The sequence below is a fragment of the Callospermophilus lateralis genome, chromosome X (genome assembly GCF_048772815.1).
Source record: "Callospermophilus lateralis isolate mCalLat2 chromosome X, mCalLat2.hap1, whole genome shotgun sequence".
In the NCBI taxonomy this organism is placed as follows: Eukaryota; Metazoa; Chordata; class Mammalia; order Rodentia; family Sciuridae; genus Callospermophilus; species Callospermophilus lateralis.
Genome location: NC_135325.1, coordinates 122,048,720 through 122,071,103, shown reverse-complemented (window position 1 = coordinate 122,071,103; position 22,384 = coordinate 122,048,720). Strand labels below are relative to the sequence as shown.

The 22,384-nt window shown below is 40.2% G+C and overlaps 2 protein-coding genes and 1 pseudogene across 2 annotated transcripts; 2 read left to right on the top strand and 1 right to left on the bottom strand.

The window, feature by feature from the left end:
* The first annotated feature begins 2,586 nt into the window (after nt 1-2,586).
* On the top strand, nt 2,587-4,031 carry LOC143638714 (melanoma-associated antigen 8-like). Its single transcript, XM_077106523.1, has one exon. The coding sequence runs from the start codon at nt 2,587-2,589 to the stop codon at nt 3,661-3,663; it is 1,077 nt and encodes a 358-aa protein (XP_076962638.1). The 3' UTR covers nt 3,664-4,031.
* A 2,210-nt stretch (nt 4,032-6,241) lies between these two features.
* Nucleotides 6,242-7,597, bottom strand: LOC143638491 (heterogeneous nuclear ribonucleoproteins C1/C2-like). Its single transcript, XM_077106420.1, has 2 exons — nt 7,115-7,597; nt 6,242-7,075 (listed from the first exon to the last, which is right to left on the bottom strand). Exons 1-2 carry the CDS (start codon nt 7,429-7,431, stop codon nt 6,508-6,510), a joined length of 885 nt encoding a protein of 294 aa, XP_076962535.1. The 5' UTR covers nt 7,432-7,597; the 3' UTR covers nt 6,242-6,507.
* An 11,221-nt stretch (nt 7,598-18,818) lies between these two features.
* Nucleotides 18,819-19,334, top strand: LOC143639062 (stathmin pseudogene; annotated as a pseudogene).
* Nucleotides 19,335-22,384: the final 3,050 nt, after the last annotated feature.

Below are 22,384 nucleotides of genomic sequence, written 5' to 3'. Positions count from 1 at the left end.
ATGAGGGAGGAGCGAGTGCCCTAGGACACAGAATGGGCTCCACCTAGTCCTGCCCCTGCTTTCAGACTGAGCCCATCCTTCATTCTGACTCTGGAATGTGAGGGAGGAGGACTCAGTTCAGGAGAGGAGTGGGCTGCTGCCAGGAGTCAAGGGGAGGACTCAGGGAGGACGGAGGGGGCCTTGTTCTCCAGATCAAAGGGGGACCTCCACCCTGACAGGCCAGGGCAGGGTGGCCAGAGGCAGCACCTTCCTGTGCTTCCAGGGTATCAGGGATGAGTGACCATGATTGAAGTGTGTGTTCCCGGGTCAGCAGGGGGAGGAATCTCAGGGTCTTCTGGGAAGTTCAGTAACAGCCCATCCATGCCCCTGCTGGCAGCCTGGGGTGGCTACAGGCAGGACTTTGGGGAAGGGATCCCACACCTTCTTCCCCCTTTGGACCTTCCAAGAGATGGTGGCCTTGGCCTGCAAGTTGTATCTACAGGTCAGCAGAGGGGAAAGGGCCCAGACCCTGTCAGGAGTGAATATGAGTACCTTGAGGACACTCCAGACAAAGGAGGCCCCTGGAACCTGCTGGTCTGTTAACCTGGGGAAACCCCATGCAGCCGTGTCCAAATGTGCTGTCCTCACTTCTGTCTCCTCCAAATCAGGGAGGTGAGGCCTTGGTGTGAGAGAGTTCATCAGGACGGCAGAGGAGCCACAGCTGGTCAGCAGAGGGAGGATTCTGCCGGGAATCAAGGTGAGGAACTTTGGTGACAGGGACTGAATGCCATACCTCCCAAAGAAGGGACTTCACAGAACCTGGCTATAATTAGGCTGGTGGGGACAGACAGGGTCTCTGAATATCTCAGGTCTCACTCCCTGTCATTTCTGCCTTATGGTTTGGCTGTGAGATAATATGTGGGTAAGTACCTTGATCCAAAGGTGATGACAGGTCAGCAGAGGAAGCCACATGAGATTATCAGAGGGAGGAATTCTAGGACCTGCCAGACCCAAGGTATGGACCCTTCACAAGGACTGAAAGCATCCCCAGCTCTGAAACATCGAATCCCGCATAGTCTGCCTCTCAACTTTGGTCAATCATGGGAGACCCTAAGTGGCATGGTCACTTCTGGCATGGGCACAAGATTGGGGAGTCTTTAGGGAGATGGGAGTATTGTTCTAAAGATGGGCATGAAGAAGAGCCAGCCTGGGCATGAGTAGATCCCCATCCTTATACCAGAATACATAGGGCCCGGGCCTGGCCATCAACCCTTTAGAACCCACACAATGGTGATGGAATATGACATTTGATCATTTCTCCTGAGGGTTGTGAGGCTCTTAGGGAGTTGAAAGAAGTTATATGACAGGATGGCATCACATTGGCACAGGGAACCACATTTTGTTATCAGACAGAGGGGTGTTATGTTTTCCCAGAGTTAAGGTGAGGACCCTGAGGGAGGATCAAGGGGATACCTAGCCAAAAACATAGAGGTGCCCATCAGAAATCTTCTCTGTGCCTGCTGTCAGACATTGAAGCCCAGGCAGGGCTCTTAGGCTGAAACATCTTTCTTATCTGTGTCATTGGTGTCAGAAAGGGGAAGGATTTGTTAAGAGGGTCATGGACTCACCTCAGCAGAGGGAGGATCTCAGGCATAGCCAGGAGTCAAGGTGAGGGCATAGGAAACCTCTACACATGAATACATAAGACTCCAATCCCCACCTGCCCTGTTTTTCAACCATTGAAAAGTCTGGGACCACAGATCTGGGACCACTGGCCTCCCCTCACTTCATTTCTAAGTGTTTCACAGTTATAGGATATGGTTTAATGAAGGTGCCTTCAGTCATCAGAGGACCATCACAGACCTTGACTTTCATTAAGGTGAGCACCAAGTAGGTCATCCATGTCAAGATAAATGGAACCCCTAAATTCGGTCAGCTCTTATAGTCACCTTTGGGCAGGTGTGGCCAGATGTGAGAAGACTCACTGACTTTTTTTCTCACAGAGTTGGACATTTGTTCAGAATGTTTGCTTTAGTTCAGAAGGGAGCTTGAGTCCAGGTATTGCCTAGGATAAAATGAAAACCTAGAGTGAGCACAAGGGGACCATCCACCTCAGATCAGTATGGGCCTCACAGAGTCCACCTCATCCCTCCTGTTAGGGTTGGGGGCCCAGTAATGCTTTTGCAGTCTGAAATGCCTATTATAAGAGCTCTGGAAACCAGCAGGTGAATGTCTTGGTTTGAAGCAATGTCCTCAGATCACAGAGCAGATGAGGCCCAGGCAGTGCTGGGAGTCATGGTGATGTGCAGAATAGAGGGCAACCCACAGTACCTAGTTCCACAGAGTATAAGTCAGCCCCGGGGCCTTGTGCTCTGCAGGCTGGCATCATCCTGAGAAACTGTTTCACTTCCTCCCTCAGTTACTCAAGGAGTCAGGCCCACCAGAAGGACATGTGCCTCCTTAGCCCTAGATCACTACCCAAACAAATGACTGATAGTGGGCCATTGTAATCACCAAGAAGGGTGTAGTCCTAAGTTCACTGGATCCCTCTCTCCCCCAGGACCAGTCGCCTGCCCACCGTCTTGACTGCTGTTCCCAAGGAAAGCCATGTCATCTCATGGTCAGAAGCGCCAGCACCGCAAGCAAGAAGGGAAACCTAAGGCCCAAAGGGAGGCACCAAGCCTCATTGGTGTCCAGGTTCTCAGGCCTGAAGAGGAGGGGGCCTCCTCTGCCTGCATCTCCTCCACTTCCCTTCCTCTGATACCAGCTACCCAGAGAGAGGTGCCTGCTCCTGGGCCACTGATTTTTCCACAGGTTCCTTTGAGTTCCTCCTCATTCTCTGTCACCATGGCTCCCACTTCATTTATCCAGTCCAGTGAAATCTCCAGCAGCCAAGAAGAGGAAGTTTCATTCCCCTATCAGGACCAGGAACACCATAGGTCCTTGTTGGAAAACCCACTGGATCAGCAGATGGCTGATCTGGTGCAGTTCCTGCTTCTCAAGTATCGAATGAAGGAGCTGACCACCAAGAAAGAAATGCTGAGTAGTGTCATCAAAAATAACCAGGGTGACTTCCCTGTGATCTTCAGTGTAGCCTCTGAGTACATGCATCTGGTCTTTGGTATTCATGTAAAGGAGGTAGACCCCTCTAGCCACTCGTATGCCATTGTTAATGCTTTGGGTCTCACCTGTGCTGGGTTGGTGGGCGATGATCAGAGCATGCCCAAGACGGGCCTTCTGATAATGGTTCTGTGCATCATCTTCATGGAGGGTGACCATGCCACTGAGGAGGTTGTCTGGAATGCACTGAGTATGATGGGTGTGCATGCTGGGAGGGAACACTTCATCTATGGTGAGCCTAGAAAGCTCATCACTGAAGATTTGGTGCAGGAACAGTACTTGGAGTATCGCCAGGTACCTGGTAGTGATCCTGCTTTCTATGAGTTCCTTTGGGGTCCAAGGGCACGTGCTGAAACTAGCAAGATGAAAGTCCTGGAGTACTGGGCCCAGGTCCATGGGAGTGACCCTAGGTCCTACCCTTCTTTGTATGAAAAGGCTTTGAGAGATGAAGCAGAGTGTGCCGAAGTATCAAATGTAGCCAGGGCCACTAGGGTTCCCAGGGGACGGCCCAGGACCAGGAAACATGGCAGGGCCACATCCCGAAGCTTCCACACCCCCATGTGAGATAGGGCCCATTTTTCAATCTGTGTTGGAAGAGAGAAGTCACCTTTCTAAGTAGTGAGGGGCCAGGGAAGGTGGAAGAGATCTTGCTGTCTAAGATTTTGATGCTTCTATATTTGTGTGACTTGGAAGTTGAACTTTGTTTCCTATGGAATTTTTCAAATGTTCCTGTTGATTGAAAGTTTAATTTACTTCTGAATGGGATGTTATGAAGACCATACTCATTCATTTATTGCTGTGAACATAGTTTAGGACTTTGGTGTTTTGCTTTTTGTTTCATTAATTAGCATCTCATTCTTTCTTTATTTTTTGGACCTGAACAAAGATCACATGGGAGTGTAAGAGATAATTTCTGGACGTGGAAAAGAACTTGGTCATGAAAAAGAATGAATAAATGATAGAGAAATCAAAGGTGAATGCTCGCCTTCCCTTATTACCTGTCTTCCCTGTATCCTTAAGAAAGTTGGTGTGCACCTGGATTTGCTTGAGTGTATTGGAGAATGGAGGAGAAGCTATATGCTAATAAAAAGGCCCACTCCTCACTGCCTCATTGATTCATGGAACATTCGTGCAATTCTGCTCTTCTAAAAGAGAGAGAATGAGTAGTGGGAATAATCAGACAGTAGGTTTAGCCAGACTGAATCCCATCTTTGAATGTTAATACAGCAACCATGTCAGGAAGACGGTGAGGTGTCCCCAGAGACCTAAAGAACGTGTGAAGGAGGGTGAGCAGGTGGGCCTCCAGTGTAGAGCAGCCGAGTGCCAATGTCCTATGCCAGCCAAGGCAGTTTGCAGTTTGGGGCTTGGGGAAACTGCAGTGCCTTCTGCGGGTTGGACTTCAAGGACACTGCATGGAGGCCAGGGCCAGACCTTTAGATGGTGTGTCTTAGGGCTGAGAGAATGGAAGACTACTCTGAGTCGTTCCCTTTGATGGTGAATGAAGCAGAGCAGAATCTCCACCTGGGACAGGTCTGAGAGGTGCTATGTGGTTGGACACAACAGGAGAGCTTGGTGCTCAAGTTACCAACAACTGCAAGGATCTGTAGAGAGAGAAGACTGAATGTCTAAAGAAGTGAGGCCTAGAAGTCCCTGGCCAGGACCTCCTCTGCTTGGTTGGGAGAGCCAGAGCTGACTCTGCAGTAAAGTGGTGTTTTATTTAGGGTACCAGTGTAATTCCACCCATTGTAATCAAGGAGTTGATTTTGCATGGTGATTGAATGAATGGAAATTGTGGTTGGATGGAACAGAATCTGGCATGGAGCTGGTCCTGACTATATAATTCCATGAACTTTGTGTTAGTTGTACTCAGGAAGGGAAGAGTTCCATCTGATCACTTAATACATATCATTGAGGAAACTTTTACAGAACAGTATTTTTGACTGATTTTCTATTCAATTTCATATTGAGCTGCAAGTCCTCTCAGATATTCTGGAAAAAATACCCGAGGGGATGGTGGTACTACCTAGGGTCTTGATAGTACTAGAAATAGGTACCAATCACTAAATACTCAATGTATGACAGGTGTTTACATACACTTCCTACATTGCAACAGTCCTCCACACAGTGCTATATCAAATCTATTTTACAGATGAATAACCTGAGCCTCATATTGTTCAGTAATATTCCTAAAATCATATGGCTAATGAATGATAAGGTTGCTCTGAATTCTTCTATATCCCACACTCTTCTAACTTCCTCAGTCTGAGGTGGACCTGTGTATTAATTCATTTTTCAGTACTCCATAATATCTCTGATGAGAAAAAGAAGGATCCAGGGCAGGAGAGGGGGATGTAGTAAATGTGGTCCTAATAAGGTGACAGAATTAAACATAATGTGGGTATATCCAGTGATTGACTCCTTGAGAGCCAGGTAAGCCAAGATGTGGGCATATTTGTCCAGTTCCAGCACTTTGCAACACAAAAATGCCCTTCCCCTGGCTGACCACTCTATACCCTTTTTCCATCTCTGCAACTTGGCCAGTTACTCAGCGCGTCACTCTTCCCCATGAAACATAAAGCATACCAATACCTTGCAGAATTATCCTGGTTTTCCCCATAGCTCATCCTGGGACCTTTCTGATTGCAACAGCCATTTCAACTTAAATGTTTGTTCGGGACAGAGACTTCCAGATATGTGGTCATCCTGTCTGAGTATACAGTGGCAAGGATAGTATGATTTTTTTTCCTCCAAATTCCTGGTTTAATAAGGACTTGTTTATTTTGAGAAAAAAGGTCCCAAACATCAGGCTGTTCACAAAAATAACCCACAGTATCAACTTTAGAAAACAAATAAAGACTATTACACTAATTATTCTTCTAGAGGATGCATTTAACATGCCAACTCTCATTCACAAAAATACATTGTTACATTTGTGTTGAACAGCCCCACACAGGACTATTATGTGGGGGATAACACACATACCTCTAAAACTCAAAGCTGCTCTCAGGTGCTACAACTAAATGAGATTGCCTTTGCAGTTAGGGAAGCAACTACTGAAATCATGTATAAATGGAAAGAACTGTACTCCCTGCATAACAAGAGATTATTTTGGAGACAGTTGATAAAAACCATACATTCTTTTTATTGTTAAGTCATAAAGAGGTATCAAAATTAAAAGCAAAAATTACAGGGTAAGACTTAACAAAACTACTAGGAGCGTCAAAGGAAGTGAAAAATGGGACTAGGCGCAGGGCAATATGAATTAATGAACACGGGAAGGACAAAGATAGGGAGAACAGTGAGCATGTGCTGAAGATACTAGGGGAGAGGATCTGGTGAAATTTTGATCTTAAGACAAGCGCCTAGGTAAAGAAATAATGGGTAAGATTTCTAAACTCCACTATGTGTTTAAGAGTCATCCTCGCCATTGGCGCTGTCTCTGTCATCCTCTCCTTCCTCTGCCTCTTTTTCATCATCCTTGATCAACTCCAGCTGGTCATCCCCCCGATCTTCATTATCATCATCATCCAGTAGATCCCCCTCCTCAGCAGAGTCATCTGCACCCCCCTCAGACTCCATCTTCACATTAGTTTCATCTTTCTTCAGGGAGCTGCTGCTCTGCTCCTCTTCCGACTTATCATTCTTCGGCTCTACTGCTTGTTTGCTCTGCTCCTTTTCAATTTTTTCCAGGCTTTCCAGAAGAGAATCCACTTTTTGTTTTATTTGGGTCAGCTCCTTCTTAATGGCCTGAAGGTCATCTCCTTTCAACTTTCCAGACTTGGAAGAAGATCCCCGCTGTCCACTCTTAGAATTGAAGCCACTTTTGCCCCTTCGGGAGGTGTTTCCTGAAACACGCTGGCGTTTAGAGGGCACTACAGCCCTAGCAATAGGAGGAGGAGGAGGAACTCGTGCTGGGTAACTATACATCCTGTCATAATAATCACGTTGAAAGTCATAGTCCAAGTCAAAAGAGGAGCTGAGTAGAGGGGACGGAGAAGGGTGTTCTGGTACTGACCCGTATATCTCCGCTGCAGATCGTTTCACACCTGCCTTTCCTCTGTTCACTTTTGGCTCTGCAGCCAGATTAATATCTAAAACCTGGCCAGCAATCATTCTGCCATCCTCTCCTGCTACAGCAGCCCGAGCATTTCTCTCATTAACATACTGAACGAAGGCAAAGCCCTTATGGACAGAGCAGCCCACAATTTTTCCATACTTGGAGAAGATTGCTTGCACATCAGACTTCTTGACCACCAGAGCGTTGAGATTCCCAATGAATACACGGGAGTTCATGGAGCGTGGATCTGTCTTGTTGGTAACGTTGCTAGCCATCGTGTTTGATAAGGTTCCTCACAAAGGCGGAAGAATGTAGCTGAAGATCAAAAAAATCTCACAGGAGGGGGAGGGAGAAGAGATTAGATTCTGAATCTCCTACTCCCAGATTCTATATGAAGAAGTCGACCGCTGCTCGAGGTCAGCAAGGCGGCCGCAACCGCTCAGCCTTGTCTCTTCACAAAATGGCCGGATAGTATGATTTAACACATAATCTACTCATTCTTGACATGTAAAGTTAAGATTTTTAAAACCACCCTATATAATTTGAGTGAGATGTTTTATTTGAAAATGACCACTGAATACACACAGCTGAATGAGCTTACCTTGGTTGTCAAAGACAAGACATCCTCATAAGCTATAAATGAGGAAAGATCATGGAAACTACTGTGGTACAAACATCTACTGAGGCTGAGCTCTTAAATCTACAGAGTCTGCCAGAAGGTGAAAATATTTCCTTGGCATATAAGCTTGAATTTAAAAAGAATAATTAACCAAACTGCTCTTGTTAGGAATCTGGCCCTTAGGAAAATACTGGCATTTAGTGTGCCTAAAGCATCTGCTTAGGTGTTTGGGTAGTATAAAGGTAATAAGAGAATCACAAGTTGTGATTTTGACCATGAATCAAATAGAAGAGAAATTATCAGTGTACTGAGATTTTGGAGTTTTTTACATGGGTACTGCAGAAAAGTGCTATTGAGTAAAGAAAGGGAAACCTCCCTACTGAGATTTATATTATCCTTTGAAAATAAAACATAACCCTGTATTTGAAAGCACCTGTTACATAACATGCAGGTGCTTGAAAAAACTGGAGAATTTACATGTGTATCTAACCCTTTCTGAGGCGCCTCTCGGAAAGGAAGAGGATTTTATAACAAACTATTAGTTGCTTTTTGTTGAACACCTACTACATAACAGTTTATGGGAGATACACGTATCCATTCACCTCTTTTTTCTTTCCTTCCTGGTCAAATTGTGACACTCCATTGCCAGTTTGCTTGTCTTTAGAAGGGTCATGTTACCTCAGTTTGCCCCTAAATTAAGGGACAGTTCTGCACAAGGTGCTACAGAACCCAGGATAAATTCTCAAGCTATGAGCACAGAACACAGACCATTCTATTCCCATATCTATGGACTTTAAAGTCATGCAACCATACTCTCTTAGATATGAGAAGCCAGAATCTGCCTATAAAGCCCTAGGAAGGGACATATATCTTTTTTAATTTTTTATTTTTTGGTGGACACAACTTCTTTATTTTACTTTTATGTGGTGCTGAGGATCGAACCCAGTGCCCCAAGCGAGCGCGCTACCGCTTTAGCCACATCCCCAGCCCCAGGGACAGATATCTTCAAAGGAGGAACCACCTCCAACATGCAGACTGTTATACTTTCCTCTTGCTACTTGCACCCTTCATACCCCTGTGCCACATCTATAAGTCTCCTGAGAGCTGTGATATCATCAGAATCAGAGACAGCAGGCCAAATTTCCCTGTTGGGATTGAGTATTTTCTTTGCTGCAGGTTCCTTCTGGAATCCCCATCACCTCTTTTGGGTAGCACTTTGTCAATCCTCTTCTTTATTTAGTCTCAGTCAGCCCAGCATGGTGTTTTTCCCTTCCTGTCTCTTCACAGACACCAACTGAGCTGTAAATGACCCACTCCTGATGATCACATGTAATTATCTTTATTATACATCCAACTGTTTCCAAGACACTGTACTTTAGGTAGAACTGGCAGGAGATGATGCAGCCTTTTGGTGAGTCTTCTAATGGTTGGCAAATAATTATCATTCTGTGCATGAGTAACAACTCACCATGATTATGGGTTATCATTCAGCTGATCCTCCATATAATGACCAAGCTTTCATGAACTGATCACCCTACTTGAGTGATTATGAGGTCTTGATTTCTGAGGTTTGATCCAGAGAGGTAGGGCAGAGTGTACTTCTGTCAGCCACCACAAAGCCAGCTAGGACCATGGTGTTCCCAGGCAAAAAGTTTGTGCAGACTTAAGGCTGCATGTAGAAGATGGAGCAGTGGTCATTAGGACACTCCCCAGACCCAATTTAGGACTTGGAAAGGAGCTGGGCAGGAGAGGGCTTTGGGGTTCTCAGATGGTGGTGGTGAGGATCAGCAGCCCCAGGAGAGGCAGGAGGAAGAGGCCCCACTGGATCCATGTGAACATCTGTGGACTGGCCAGGTGAGGGACATAGGAGCAGAATGGGACTGGAAGTGAGCTGGGGCCCTGGGCCACATCATGAGCTAGGTGGTTCTGGGAAAGGACCCCTGTGTAGCACTCCAGGTGTAAGCAAGGACACTGCTGGAAATAGGGCACTACGTGGCAGTTCTTGGAGGGTGATGACATGTGTGGAGAATGCTTGTCCAGTGAGGCTAGAGATGGCAAGATTGTAACAGCTAGGATGGCCAAAGTGGCCCCCATTACCTTTCCTGGGGACATTTCCAGTGTCCAGTTTCTATTGCATCAGTCTGCTGTGTGGACAAACATCACCCAGGGACTGAGCTAATGCTAACATCTGGGCAGGGCAGAGCAGATGGGACCCTCCTCATGCCCATCATGGGAAGGTCCTGAGGTTCTCTGGATTTCCTGAATTTTCCTCCTGAGGGGCTGCTGTGAGGATTCTCAGCCATGATACTGTTGCCCTGACAAGTGCGCCTGTTTCTGACTAGCAATGATTATAGCTCTCTCTGAGCTCCAGCCTCTTGGCAAGGGGTTGACCTCCTGCCTGTTTTTTCCCAGCCTTTCCTGTAGCAGCAAATATTGGCAGGTGTTGTAAGATTCTTCTTGAGCAAGGGTGGGGGTCTCATATCTACATGTAGCATAGGTGGGGGGCTACTGCCCTAGTACAGGAAAAACAGGTTTTGAATATGCACTAGAATAACAGTAGAGGAGCTGGAGAATATGAGCAGTTTATGTAGATGATTTTGATATGAAATAAATTTTCTATACAAGACAGGCTGGATTTAAGAGAGAGAAAAGGGCTGATGACAATTTAGGGATGCTTTACTTCTCAGTTCCTGGTCTGTGCACTTGTGTTTGATCTACTATATTTTTAACATACCCACAATACTCCTTTTTTTATGTCCCTTTCAGTTTTTAAAAATTTTTTATATACTCTATTTTAGTATTTTAAATTTTTTGAAAAGTGTTTGTGAAGATGGTACAGTGTTTTTATGTGCCACTTTTTCTTACATGAGAATGGTAAATTTGTTAAAACTGATTAATTATTAATAGGTCACTAAAGCTCACTATTTATTTGGGTTTCCTTTCTCCCAGGATTGCAACCAGAACATCACATCTAGTTTTAGTATCTCTTCAGTCTCCTCTTGCTTGTATCATTTTCTTCTTTTTAATCCTCTTGACAGTTTTAAGGAGTACTTACTAGTAAGCCATTTTGGAGAATTAACCCCCAGATGGTCCATCTGATGCTTTCTTCATGGTTAGACTGGAGTTGTGGGTTTGGAGGAAGAAGTTCACAGAGATGAAATGCCATTCTCATAACATCACATGAAGGGTGCATATCAGCAACATGACTTATTACTGATGATGTTGACCTTGCCCAGATGGCTAAGGTAGCATTTGTTTGGTTTTTCCACAATAAAATTACTATTTCTCTTTGACTTTCTGTACTATCCTCCTTGGAAGAATGTTATTACATGTGGCCCACACTGTAAGTGATAAGGAGTCACACTTCTCTTTCTTGAAGTGATCATATCAGCAGAAATTAGTTGGAATTTTTCTCCATGGGAAATTTGTCTATTTATACATTTAAAATCTTCATTTATTTATCTCAGTATTGAATCATGGATATTTTTGTACTTTCTGTTAAAATCCAGAACATCTTTGTATTTTGTTCTTCAAATTGCTCCAGGTTTGGGCACTTGCAGATCATTTTGCAAGCTCTGTTTTTATATTCCTTTCTCATATACCTGTCAATGTGACTTTAAAAAGTTCTATTAGCACTTATTTACTCTAAGCAGTATAAGGTATTCCTGGATCATTTTTCATACTTCCTATCCCAATTCTAGAATTAGTAATTTCTCCACTGAGCCTTGATTCTTTTTATTGGAGAATGATATAGAATCCTAGATTTTGGCAGTAGATATGCTCAATGCTTCTGGGATGTTGTTTCTTCTATACCCTCTTAGCTGACAAAGCAAGAAATTACATGTGTGTATAAATATCTGTATATATTCATAGACATTGATAGTTCTAGTTGTAATCACTTGTATATATATTAAGTTAAATATGAGTTCTTTGTAATGTCTCCCACTCTAATCCATTATCATATAAATCATCCTAGCCTTCTCTACTTGCTTCTCTAGAAATTTTCTCTAAATAGTGAGAAACATCGAGGTTCACAATATGTTTGTGTGTCAGTGTCCTCATGCCTGCTCTAGAAACTTCCAGGGCTTTGTCACTTTTGGAGAAACTGCCAGAATTAAGTTTGTGGGTCTGCAGAGCAATAGTTTAGTTCTAGGGCTGGGGTTGTGGCTCAGTGGCAGAGCATTTGCCTAGCAAGTGTGAGACACTGGGTTCAATTTTCAGAACCACAAATCAATAAATAAAATAAAGGCCCATCAACAACTAAAAAAATATTTTAAAAAATAGTTTAGTTCTAGGATTACCTGGGACTTCAACAAAACTATCATCTACATTGTGCAGTCTGCCTGGCCACTATCTATGAAACACTTGAGAGAGCCATGATGCCTCTTATTCACATTTCTGAACTGACAGGCCATCTCCCTCTTGGTGCCTGCTGGCCATGCTGGCCCCTGACAGAGGGCCTACAGTTCTGGCTGGACTCAGGTTGTATCTTTGCTCCTTCATCTCCATGAGCTAGGTGGCCCAGGGCATGTTATACAAACCTCTCTGTGCTTTAGTTCCCCTTCTGTATTTCAGTGTTCACTGGGATCCTCCTCAGGGCTAGACACTAGACACAATTTGGAGGATAGGTACAGGAGCTGGATCAAAATTTATGGGACAGAATGTTTATGCTTCCACAGTTGAATGCTTGATCCAGGTTACTCATCCTTAAAACCAGCTCATATAATAATATCTACTTCCCAGTGGTTGTCAGGAAGCCTAATTAACACTTGTGAAATGTTTTCAAGTTCTCAGAAGAAAGCTGATACACCATGGCAAAGTATGACTCTTACAATCGTGATGCTCCCAAGCTTGCCCTGGGGTAACCAGTATAAAATTGCCATTCATGAAACTCTGCTATTGTGACAAAGTAAGATGATTAACCATAATGATACTAGACTAATGTTTAAGGTATTGCTGTGCTCATGAAAAACTCTTATTGACTATAAATGAAGACTATAGACTAGGTCAGATTTTGTGGCATGGTGTGCCCCAACACACACACACACACACACACACACACACACACACACACTCCATCTTGAGAGACTGGAATTTTTTTTAAATTTACACTTTAAGGATATCTGTTGAATCATTCATTAGGTATAACTACAAAGTAAATAAAGCAAAAAGGACAGTATCCACACATGACAAACAGTACATATTTTACAAAATTGGTTTAGAAAAGTCACTAAAAAATTGAAAAGCTATGACCCAGAGGAAGCAAGCAAAAATAAGTCCTGGGGAGGGGAAATAATATGACTCTGATTTCCAGAGTTAACACCTTATATTAAAAATGCTAAGTTTTCCTCAAAAATTATGGAACATGCAAAAAATAAATGCCTATACAATCCATGGCTCATACTTACAAGATTAGATCATACCTCAAGAATAAAAAACAAAATGCAAACCAGGTGGGCACAATCAGTGAACACATATACTCACTGACTGTTTTGTCCACCATAGTAGATATGACTCCTTAATTTATTAACATTTCTCTACTATTTTTCTATTGTTGTTGTTGTTGTGGCTTCTTTGTTGTGGTAGTAGTTCTGTTTTGCTTTTTGACTTTGGGCTTCCATATTGGATTCTTGTTTTATTTGAATGTGTACTACTTCAAGGACTCCTACACATCTTCATATTTGTTTCTCTCTCCTTATTTTTCTCTATTCTTTCTTTCTTTCTTTTTTTTTTTTGTTGTTGATAAATTTTTTATGTTTTTTTTTTCCAAAAGTGTTATTTTCCCATGCTTTGTATTTTGAGGGTTAGGGTTCATGACTAGCTTATTTTGATTTTGTTTTGTATCATCTTTATCACTGCTCTATCTCACTTGTCTCCCTCTCTCATTTCTCTATTCCTGACCACTAAATTCCATAAATTCCATTCTCTCTCTCCTCCTTTATATTCTTCTATTTTTGTCCCTTTTCAAACTAACAACCTATCCTAAGTTACCACTGTGTATGACCTATTCACCCTTTCAAACTGCAAACACTTTTCTACCCTCCTATTTCTCCTTCTTCATACATATTCAACTCTATCCTTAACACTTATTTTATATATATATATATATATATATATATATATATATATATATATACACACACACACACACACACACACACACACACACAATAACTTTATTTACTTATTTTTATGTGGTGCTGAGGATCAAACACAGTGCCTCATACATGCTAGATGAGCATTCTACTACTGAGCCACAACTCCAGCACCCTTAACACTTCTTAATATTAATTGACATATATAATCTCTACCCCTACCACCAATATCACAGCAATAATTAATACAGAGGAAGGCATAGACAACAATTATTGTTTCATGTGAGCCAGACATAATGAATGATTATGTACTGGTTTTACTGATAGAAACTGATGATTCCACTATCCCTACAGATCATACCAATTAACACTAGATATCAAAACAGGAACTAAGGAACTAGTCTACTGTTATATATTGTTTCCATACATTGTTCCTGTCACTGGGCTTCCTATCAATCTAAGAGCTACTAGTAATATAGAGGGACACTATAAACTCATAAGGTAGAAACTCTATAGCATTAGATCCATCCAGAGAGACGGGTAGATACACAAACAATATGAAAAAGCAAGGGAAAAAATCATCCCAATTAACACAGAATATCTCAATGGTAGACTCCTTCGACATCAAAGTGGAGGAAATATCAAAGATAGAATTCAGAAAGTTCATGGTTAAACTGATCTATGAGGTAAAATATGGTGTAATAAATTAAATCAGTGAGAAAATACAAGTGAAAGATCTATTCAACAAGGAGATAGAGATCCTAAAGAATAATCAGTCAGAAATCTTTGAGATGAAGGAATCAATAAACCAAATTAAAAATTCTGTTGAAAGCATCACCAATAGAAAAGACTTGGAAGACAGTTTCAGCAATAAAAACAAAGTATATAATCTAGAAAACAAAGTTGACCATGGGGAAAATATGTTAAGAGACCATGAACAGATCATCAAAAATACAAGATAACATAAAAAGACCAAGCTTAGGATTTATCAGGATAGATGAAGGCTCAGAGATATAAACCAAAGGAATGTCCATTTTTTCAATGAAATCATATTAAAAAATTTCCCAAACCTGAAGGATGAAATGGAAAACTAAATACAGGAGGCTTATAGAATCCCAAATATACAAAATTGCAACAGACCCACACCAAGGCACATTATTATTAAAACACCTAACATACAGAATAAAGATAGAATTGTAAAAACTGTCAGAGAAAAAAATGATAGGTAACATTTAGAGGGAAACCAATCTGGATCTCAACTGATTTCTCAACCCAGACCCTCAAAGCTAGGAGGTCTTGGAATAATATATACCAAGCTTTAAAAGAAAATGGATGTATGACAAATAAGTGGATGCCCAGCAAAATTAAACTTCAGAATTGATGATTAAATAAAACCATTCCATAATAAAAAAAAAGTTTAAAGAATTCACAACTAGAAAACCTGCACTATAAAACATACTCAATAAAATATTTCATGAAGAAGAAATGTAAAATAAAAGTGAAAATCAGCAAAGGGAGGAGATACACTAGAAGAATAATCAATCAAAAGAGAAACTAATTCAAATTAAAAAGGAGAAATAAAATGACAAGGAATAAAAGTCATATCTAAATAATAACATTGAATGTAAATGGCCCAATTCATCAACCAAAAGACATACTCTGGCATATTAAATTAGAAAACAAGACCCAACAATATGCTGTCTTCAAGAGACTCATCTCCCAGCAAGGACATCCACAGACTGAAGGTAAACAGATGGGAAGAAACACATCATTCACATAGATCTCGTAAACAAGCAGGGATTTCTAGCCTCATGTCAGATAATGTAAACTTCAACCCAAAGTAATTCAGAAAGGACCAAGAAGGTCATTTCATACTGCTTAAGGGAATTATACATCAACATGAAATAACAATCATAAATATCTATGCACCAAACAGTGGAACACATTCATATGTCAAACAAATCCTTCTCAATTTCAAGAATTAAATAGACCATGACACAATAATACTGGGTGACTTTAACATGGCTCACTCATCACTAAATAGATTCTCCAAATAAAAACTAAATGAAGAAGTTATAGAACTAAAAAATAAAATTAATAATTCAGACTTAACAGACATATAAAATATTTCATCCATCAAGGGCTGAGTATACTTTCTTCTCAACAGCACATGGGTCCTTCTCTAAAATAGACCAGGTTTTAGGCCACAAAGCAACTCTTAGCAAATATAAAATATAGAGATAATACCCTGCATCCTATCATGTCATAATGGAATGAAATTAGAAATCAATGATAAAACAAAAAATAGAAGCTACTCTAACACTTGGAGACTAAATAATACACTATTTAATGACCAATTGATAACATAAGAAATCAGGGATGAAATAAAAAAATACTTAGAGGTAATGAGAATCATGACACAACTTATCAAATCTCTGTGGCACTATGAAGACAGTTCTAAAAGGAAAGTTGATTGCACTGAGTACATTCTTTGAAAGAAAGTCACCAAATAAATAACCTAACATCACATCTCAAAGCCCTAGAAAAATAAGAAAAAAATCAACACTAAAAACAACAAAAGACAGGAAATAATTAAAATCAGAGCTGAAATCAATGAAATTGAGAAAAAAGAACAATTTAAAAAATAGACAAAAAACTGGGTTCTTTTAAAAAATAAATAAAATTGTTAAAGCCTTCACAAAGCTAATGAATAAAAAGAGAGAAAACTCAAATCACTAAAATTCATGATGAAAAAAGGAAATATCATTATGTCCACTATTGAAATATAGAATATAATCAGAAACTATTTTGAAAATTTATACTCCAATAAAATAGAGTCATGATGGAAATTATACCAATACTCCTCAAATTATTCAATGAAATAGAAAAGGAGAGGACCTTTCCAAACTCATTCTATGAAGCTAGTATCACCTTGATACCAAAACCAGACAAACACACATTAAGGAAAGAAAACTTTAGACCAGTATCCCTGATGAACATAGATGCAAAAATTCTTAATAAAATACTGGCAAATCACATATTAAAACATATTAAAAAGATAGTGCACCATGATCAAGTGGGGTTCATTCCAGTGATGCAAGGTTGGTTCAAGATATCAAAATCAAAAAATGTAATTCATCACATAAATAGGCTTAAAGACAAGAACCACATGATTTTCTCAATAGATTCCAAAAAGAGTATTTGATAAAATTCAGCATCCATTTATGTTCAAAACTCTAGAAACACTAGGGATAATAGGAACATACCTCAATGTTGTAAAAACTGCATGCTAAACCCAGGGCCAACATTATTCTAAATGGAGAAAAACTGGAACTCTTTCACCACTTCTATTTAACATAGTCCTTGAAACCCTGGTCAGAGCAATTAGACAAAATAAAGAAAGTAAAGAAATACAAATAGGAAAAGAAGAGCTCATATTTGCCATTTGCCAACGACATGATCGTATATTTAGAAGACCCAAAAAAGTCCACCACAAAGCTTCTTGACCTCATAAATGAATTTGGAAAAGTAGCAGGATATAAAATTAACACCCATAAATCAATTGTTTTCCTATACGCCAATGACAAATCAGCTGAAAGAGAAATCAGGAAAACTATTCCATTCACAATAGCCTCAAAAAAATAAAATACTTGGGAATCAATCTAACAAAAGAGGTGAAAGACCTCTACAATGCAAACAACAGAACACTAAAGAGAGAAATTGAAGAGGACCTTAGAAGATGGAAAGATCTGCCATAAAATCTTGGCTAGATAGAATTAATATTGTAAAAATGGCCATGCTACCAAAAGCACTATAAAGATTTACTGCAATTCTCATCAAAATTACAATGACATTCTTCATAGAAATAGGAAAGTAGTCATGAAATTTATTTGGAAACATGAAAGGCCCAGAATAGCCAAAGTCATCTTTAGCAAGAAAAGTAATGCAGGAGGCCTCACATTACCAGACCTTAAATTATATTACAGAGCTATAGTTAAAAAAAAAAAAAAAAAAAAACACAGCATGGTATTGGCACAAAAATAGAATTGAAAACCTATGGAACAGAATAGAAGACACAGAGTCAAACCCACATAAATATAGTTATCTCACACTAGACATAGGAGCCAAAAACATACATCGGAGAAAAGATAGCCTCTTCCACAAATGGTTCTGGGAGTACTGGAAATCCATTTGTAGGCAAATGAAATTAACTCCCTATCTCTCACCATGCACAAAACTCAACTCAAAGTGGAGTAAGGACCTTGGCATTAGACCAGAGACCCTGTGCCTACTAGAAGAAAAAGTAGGCCCAAATCTCCATCATATCAGCTCAGGAATAAACTTCCTCAATAAGACTCCAAAAGCACAAGAAGTAATATCATAAATAGGATGTATCAAACTAAAAAGCTTCTTCACATTAAGGGAAACAATTAAGGACATGTATAGAGAGCCTACATAGTGGGAGGAAAATCTTTGCTATTTCTGCACCTCAGATACAGCATTAATCTCCAGGATATTTAAAGAAGTAAAACACTTAACACTAAAAAGTAAATAAATAATAATAATTCAATCAATAATTGGGCAATGGAACTGAACAGGCACTTCAAAGAAAATAAATATGAATGATCAAACAATATATGAAAAATGTTCAACATCTCTAGCAATTAGAGAAATACAAATTAAAAATATACTGAGATTTCATCTCACTCCAGTCAGAATGTCAATTATAAAGAATACAAGTATCAATAAATGCTGACAAGGTATGTGGGGAAAAGGTTCACTCTATATTGCTGGTGGGAGTGCAAACTGGTGCAATAACTATGGAAATCAGTGTGGAGATTCCTTAGAAAATTTGGAGTGGAACTGCCATTTGACCCAGTTTTCCCAGTCCTCAACTTACACCCAAAGGACTTAAAATCAGTATACTGAGTGTGGCCAGGCGGCTTGGACCAAGCAGGGCTTTCCTTACCAGTGGATTGTGTAGAATACACTGCAAGTCTCTTGTCTTCTATTCACCATGGCTTCTTCTGATATTCAGGTGAAAGAACTGGAGAAGCGTGCCTCAGGCCAGTCTTTTAAGCTGATTCTCAGCCCTTGGTCAAAAGAATCCATCCCAGATTTCCCCCTTTCCCCTCCAAAGAAGAAGGATCTTTCCCTGGAGGAAATTCAGAAAAAATTAGAAGCTGCAGAAGAAAGACGCAAGTCTCATGAAGCTGAGGTCTTGAAGCAGCATACTGAGAAACGAGAGCATGAGAAAGAAGTGCTTCAGAAAGCAATAGAAGAAAACAACTTCAGTAAAATGGCGGAAGAGAAACTGACCCACAAAATGGAAGCTAACAAAGAGAACTGAGAGGTTCAAATGGCTGCCAAACTGGAGCGTTTGCAAGAGAAGGATAAGCACATTGAAGAAGTGTGGAAGAACAAAGAATCCAAAGACCCTGCTGATGAAACTGAATCTGATTAATTTGTTCTGAGAACTGACTTTCTCCCCTTCCCCTTCCTAAATATCCAAAGACTGTACTGGCCAGTGTCATTTTATTTTTTTCCTCCTGACAAATATTCTAGAAGCTAATGTAGGACTGTATAGGTAGATCCAGACTGTAAGATGTTGTTTTAGGGGATAAAGGGGAGAAACTGAAAGTGTTTTAATCTTTTTCTAAAGTGTTGGTCTTTTTAATGTAGCTATTTTTATTGTTGCATCTTTTCTAATTCAGTGCACTTGGTGTACTGGGTTAATGGCTAGTACTGTATTGGCTCTGTGAAAACATGTGTGTGAAGAGTATGTAGTGGCTTCTTTCAAATTGTTAGATGCTGAATATCTGTTCACTTTTCAATCCCAATTCTGTCCCAATCTTACCAGATACTACTGTACTTGAATGGTTAATAAAACTGCACAGTGCTATTAAAAAAAAATCACCATACTACAGTGACACAATAACATCAATGTTTATAGCAGCTCAATTCACAATAGCTAAGCTATGGAACCAAACTAGGTACCCTTCAAAACACGAATGGATACCCAGGCATGGTAGTGTGTACCTGTAATCCCAGTAGCTCTGGAGGCTGAGGCAGGGGGTTGCAAGTTCAAGCCAGCCTCAGCAACTTAGTGAAGCCTAAGTAACTCAGTGAGACCCTGTCTCTAAATAAAATACAAAAAAGGGCTGGGGATGTTGCTCAGTGGTTAAGTGCCCCTGGATTTGCTCCCCAGTAAAAAGAAAATATTAAGATGAATGGATAAAGAAAATGTGGTATATATACACAATGAAATATTACTCAGCTATAAAGAAGAATGCAATTATGGCATTTGCTGGTAAATGGATGGAACTGGAGAATACCATGTTAAGTGAAAAAAGCTAGCCCCACAAAGCCAAAGGTTCAATTTTCTCTCTGATATATGGATACAAATCCATAACAAAGGAGGGTAGGGAGGGGAAGTATAGAAGTTCATTGGATTAGACTAATAGGAATGAAGGGAAGGGAGCAGGGATGGAAATAGGAAAGATAGTACAATTAATTGGACATATCCTTTCTCTGCTCATGTATGAATACACAACCAGTGTATCTGAACATCATATTCAACCATAAGAATGGGATCAACATTGTAATAGGTTGCACCTCGTGTATGTATAATATGTCAAAATACACCCTACTGTCATGTATATCTAAAAACAACCACAACAACAATTTATACCTATGTTTCCTTTAAGTTCCATTTTGAGTTAATTTTTGTGTATGATGTGAAGTAGGAATCTAAATTTATTATTTTGCAAGTGGTTATTCACTACAACACCACTTGTTGAGAAGACTACCCATTGCCCATTTAATTGCCTTGGCACTCTTTTCCCATTTCTTATTAGTGCATTATAGTTATACATAATATGGAGCTCATTTTGATATAATTATACAAGGGCAGGATATAATTTGCTCCAGTTCAGCCCCTAGTACTTCCCCTTTCCCTTTTCTCCTCTCTCCGAATGTTCCCTTTCCTCTACTCCACTGGTCTTTTTTTCTATTTATTTATAGTTTTTTAAAATTAGTGATATATACATACACACACATACACACACACACACACACACACACACACACACACATATATATATATATATATATATATATATATATATATATATTGGAATAGTGGAATTCACTGTACATATATATTCATATATGTACACAGGATAGTTTGGTTAATGTCATTCCACTGTTCCTCCTTTTTCCCATTAACCGTCCCCTGGGACTTACGAATCATTTGACTACAGATGTTTATTTCTGAACTCTCAATTCAATTCCATTGATCTACATTATTCCAGTACAATACTATTTTGATTATTATAAATCTTGTGGTAAGTTTGAAAATAAAAAGAGTAAAGTGGCAAAGAATACAAGAAGGATGCGTGGATGCCATGGACTAGTTTTATTTGGAATTTTACTTCATTGTACTGTAAGGTAGGGAAGGGGGGTTGAATACCAGTTAGATTCTGGACACAAGGGAAACCTCCTTTATTTCTACAAACACGTGATAACACTATTCTTCTTTGTTTCTTCTTTCCATATTTGGGTTGGCTGTACCCGTAGACTGCCAGAATCCTACCCTATAGATACTCAATACCACAGACAGCTGGATATTGCTGCTGGGTTCAGTGAGAAATTCTCAGAGTGAATACTTTCTTTGCCCAGCTAGGTGGTACTCTTTTCAATGCCTTCTCCCCACCACCACCACAAGCTTTCTACATTTCTTTCTCACAGGACAGTTTCATTAGGGTTACTGTTGGGAAAACATATAACGGCAGCAGCACCCCAGAGAAAAACCCCAGCATGGCGTCTAACGACCCTCTTTCTCCTCTTTGTTTCTTTCACTGGTGCGAAACGTTCCCACCAGCGCCAACGTTCAAACCCTGCTGGTGGGAAGCCTTAGACCCAATTAGAATTAACTTCTTGGGCTCCGGAACTGACACATGGAAGAGCTTGCCAATAAACGGGCGGCCTGTTATCTACCTCAGCCCCTGCTACCTCTCTTAGACCTATATAAACACACAGCCTTTTGTAATAAAGTGGAAACCTCTTTGGTGATCTGTGTCGTGTAGTGCGGCGTCTTACAGTCTTACAGTTACTGAACATGGAATGTCACAAGTGTGAGTTAGATAGATAACACAAGTTACAAAGAATAAATAAACTGGACTTTGTTGAAATTAGAAATGTTTTTGCCTCAAAGGAAAGTGAGAAAATGAAAAGCCCACATGCAGATTCACACAAGGGAGATAAATTAGCCAAATAAATTAGTGCTACATAGTATATGTAGGAACCTTGAATATACTGTGTCTAAGATAAGAAGCCCAACACAAAAGACCACATATTTTATAATTCCATTTATAAAAAATGCCACAAATAAGAAAATCTATAGAGACAGAAAATTAATTAGTGCTTACCTTGATCTAAGGAAAATGGGAATGAAATGTCATTCATAACAGGTATTTTATTTCTTTGGGAAGCATTGAAAATTTCCTGTAAATT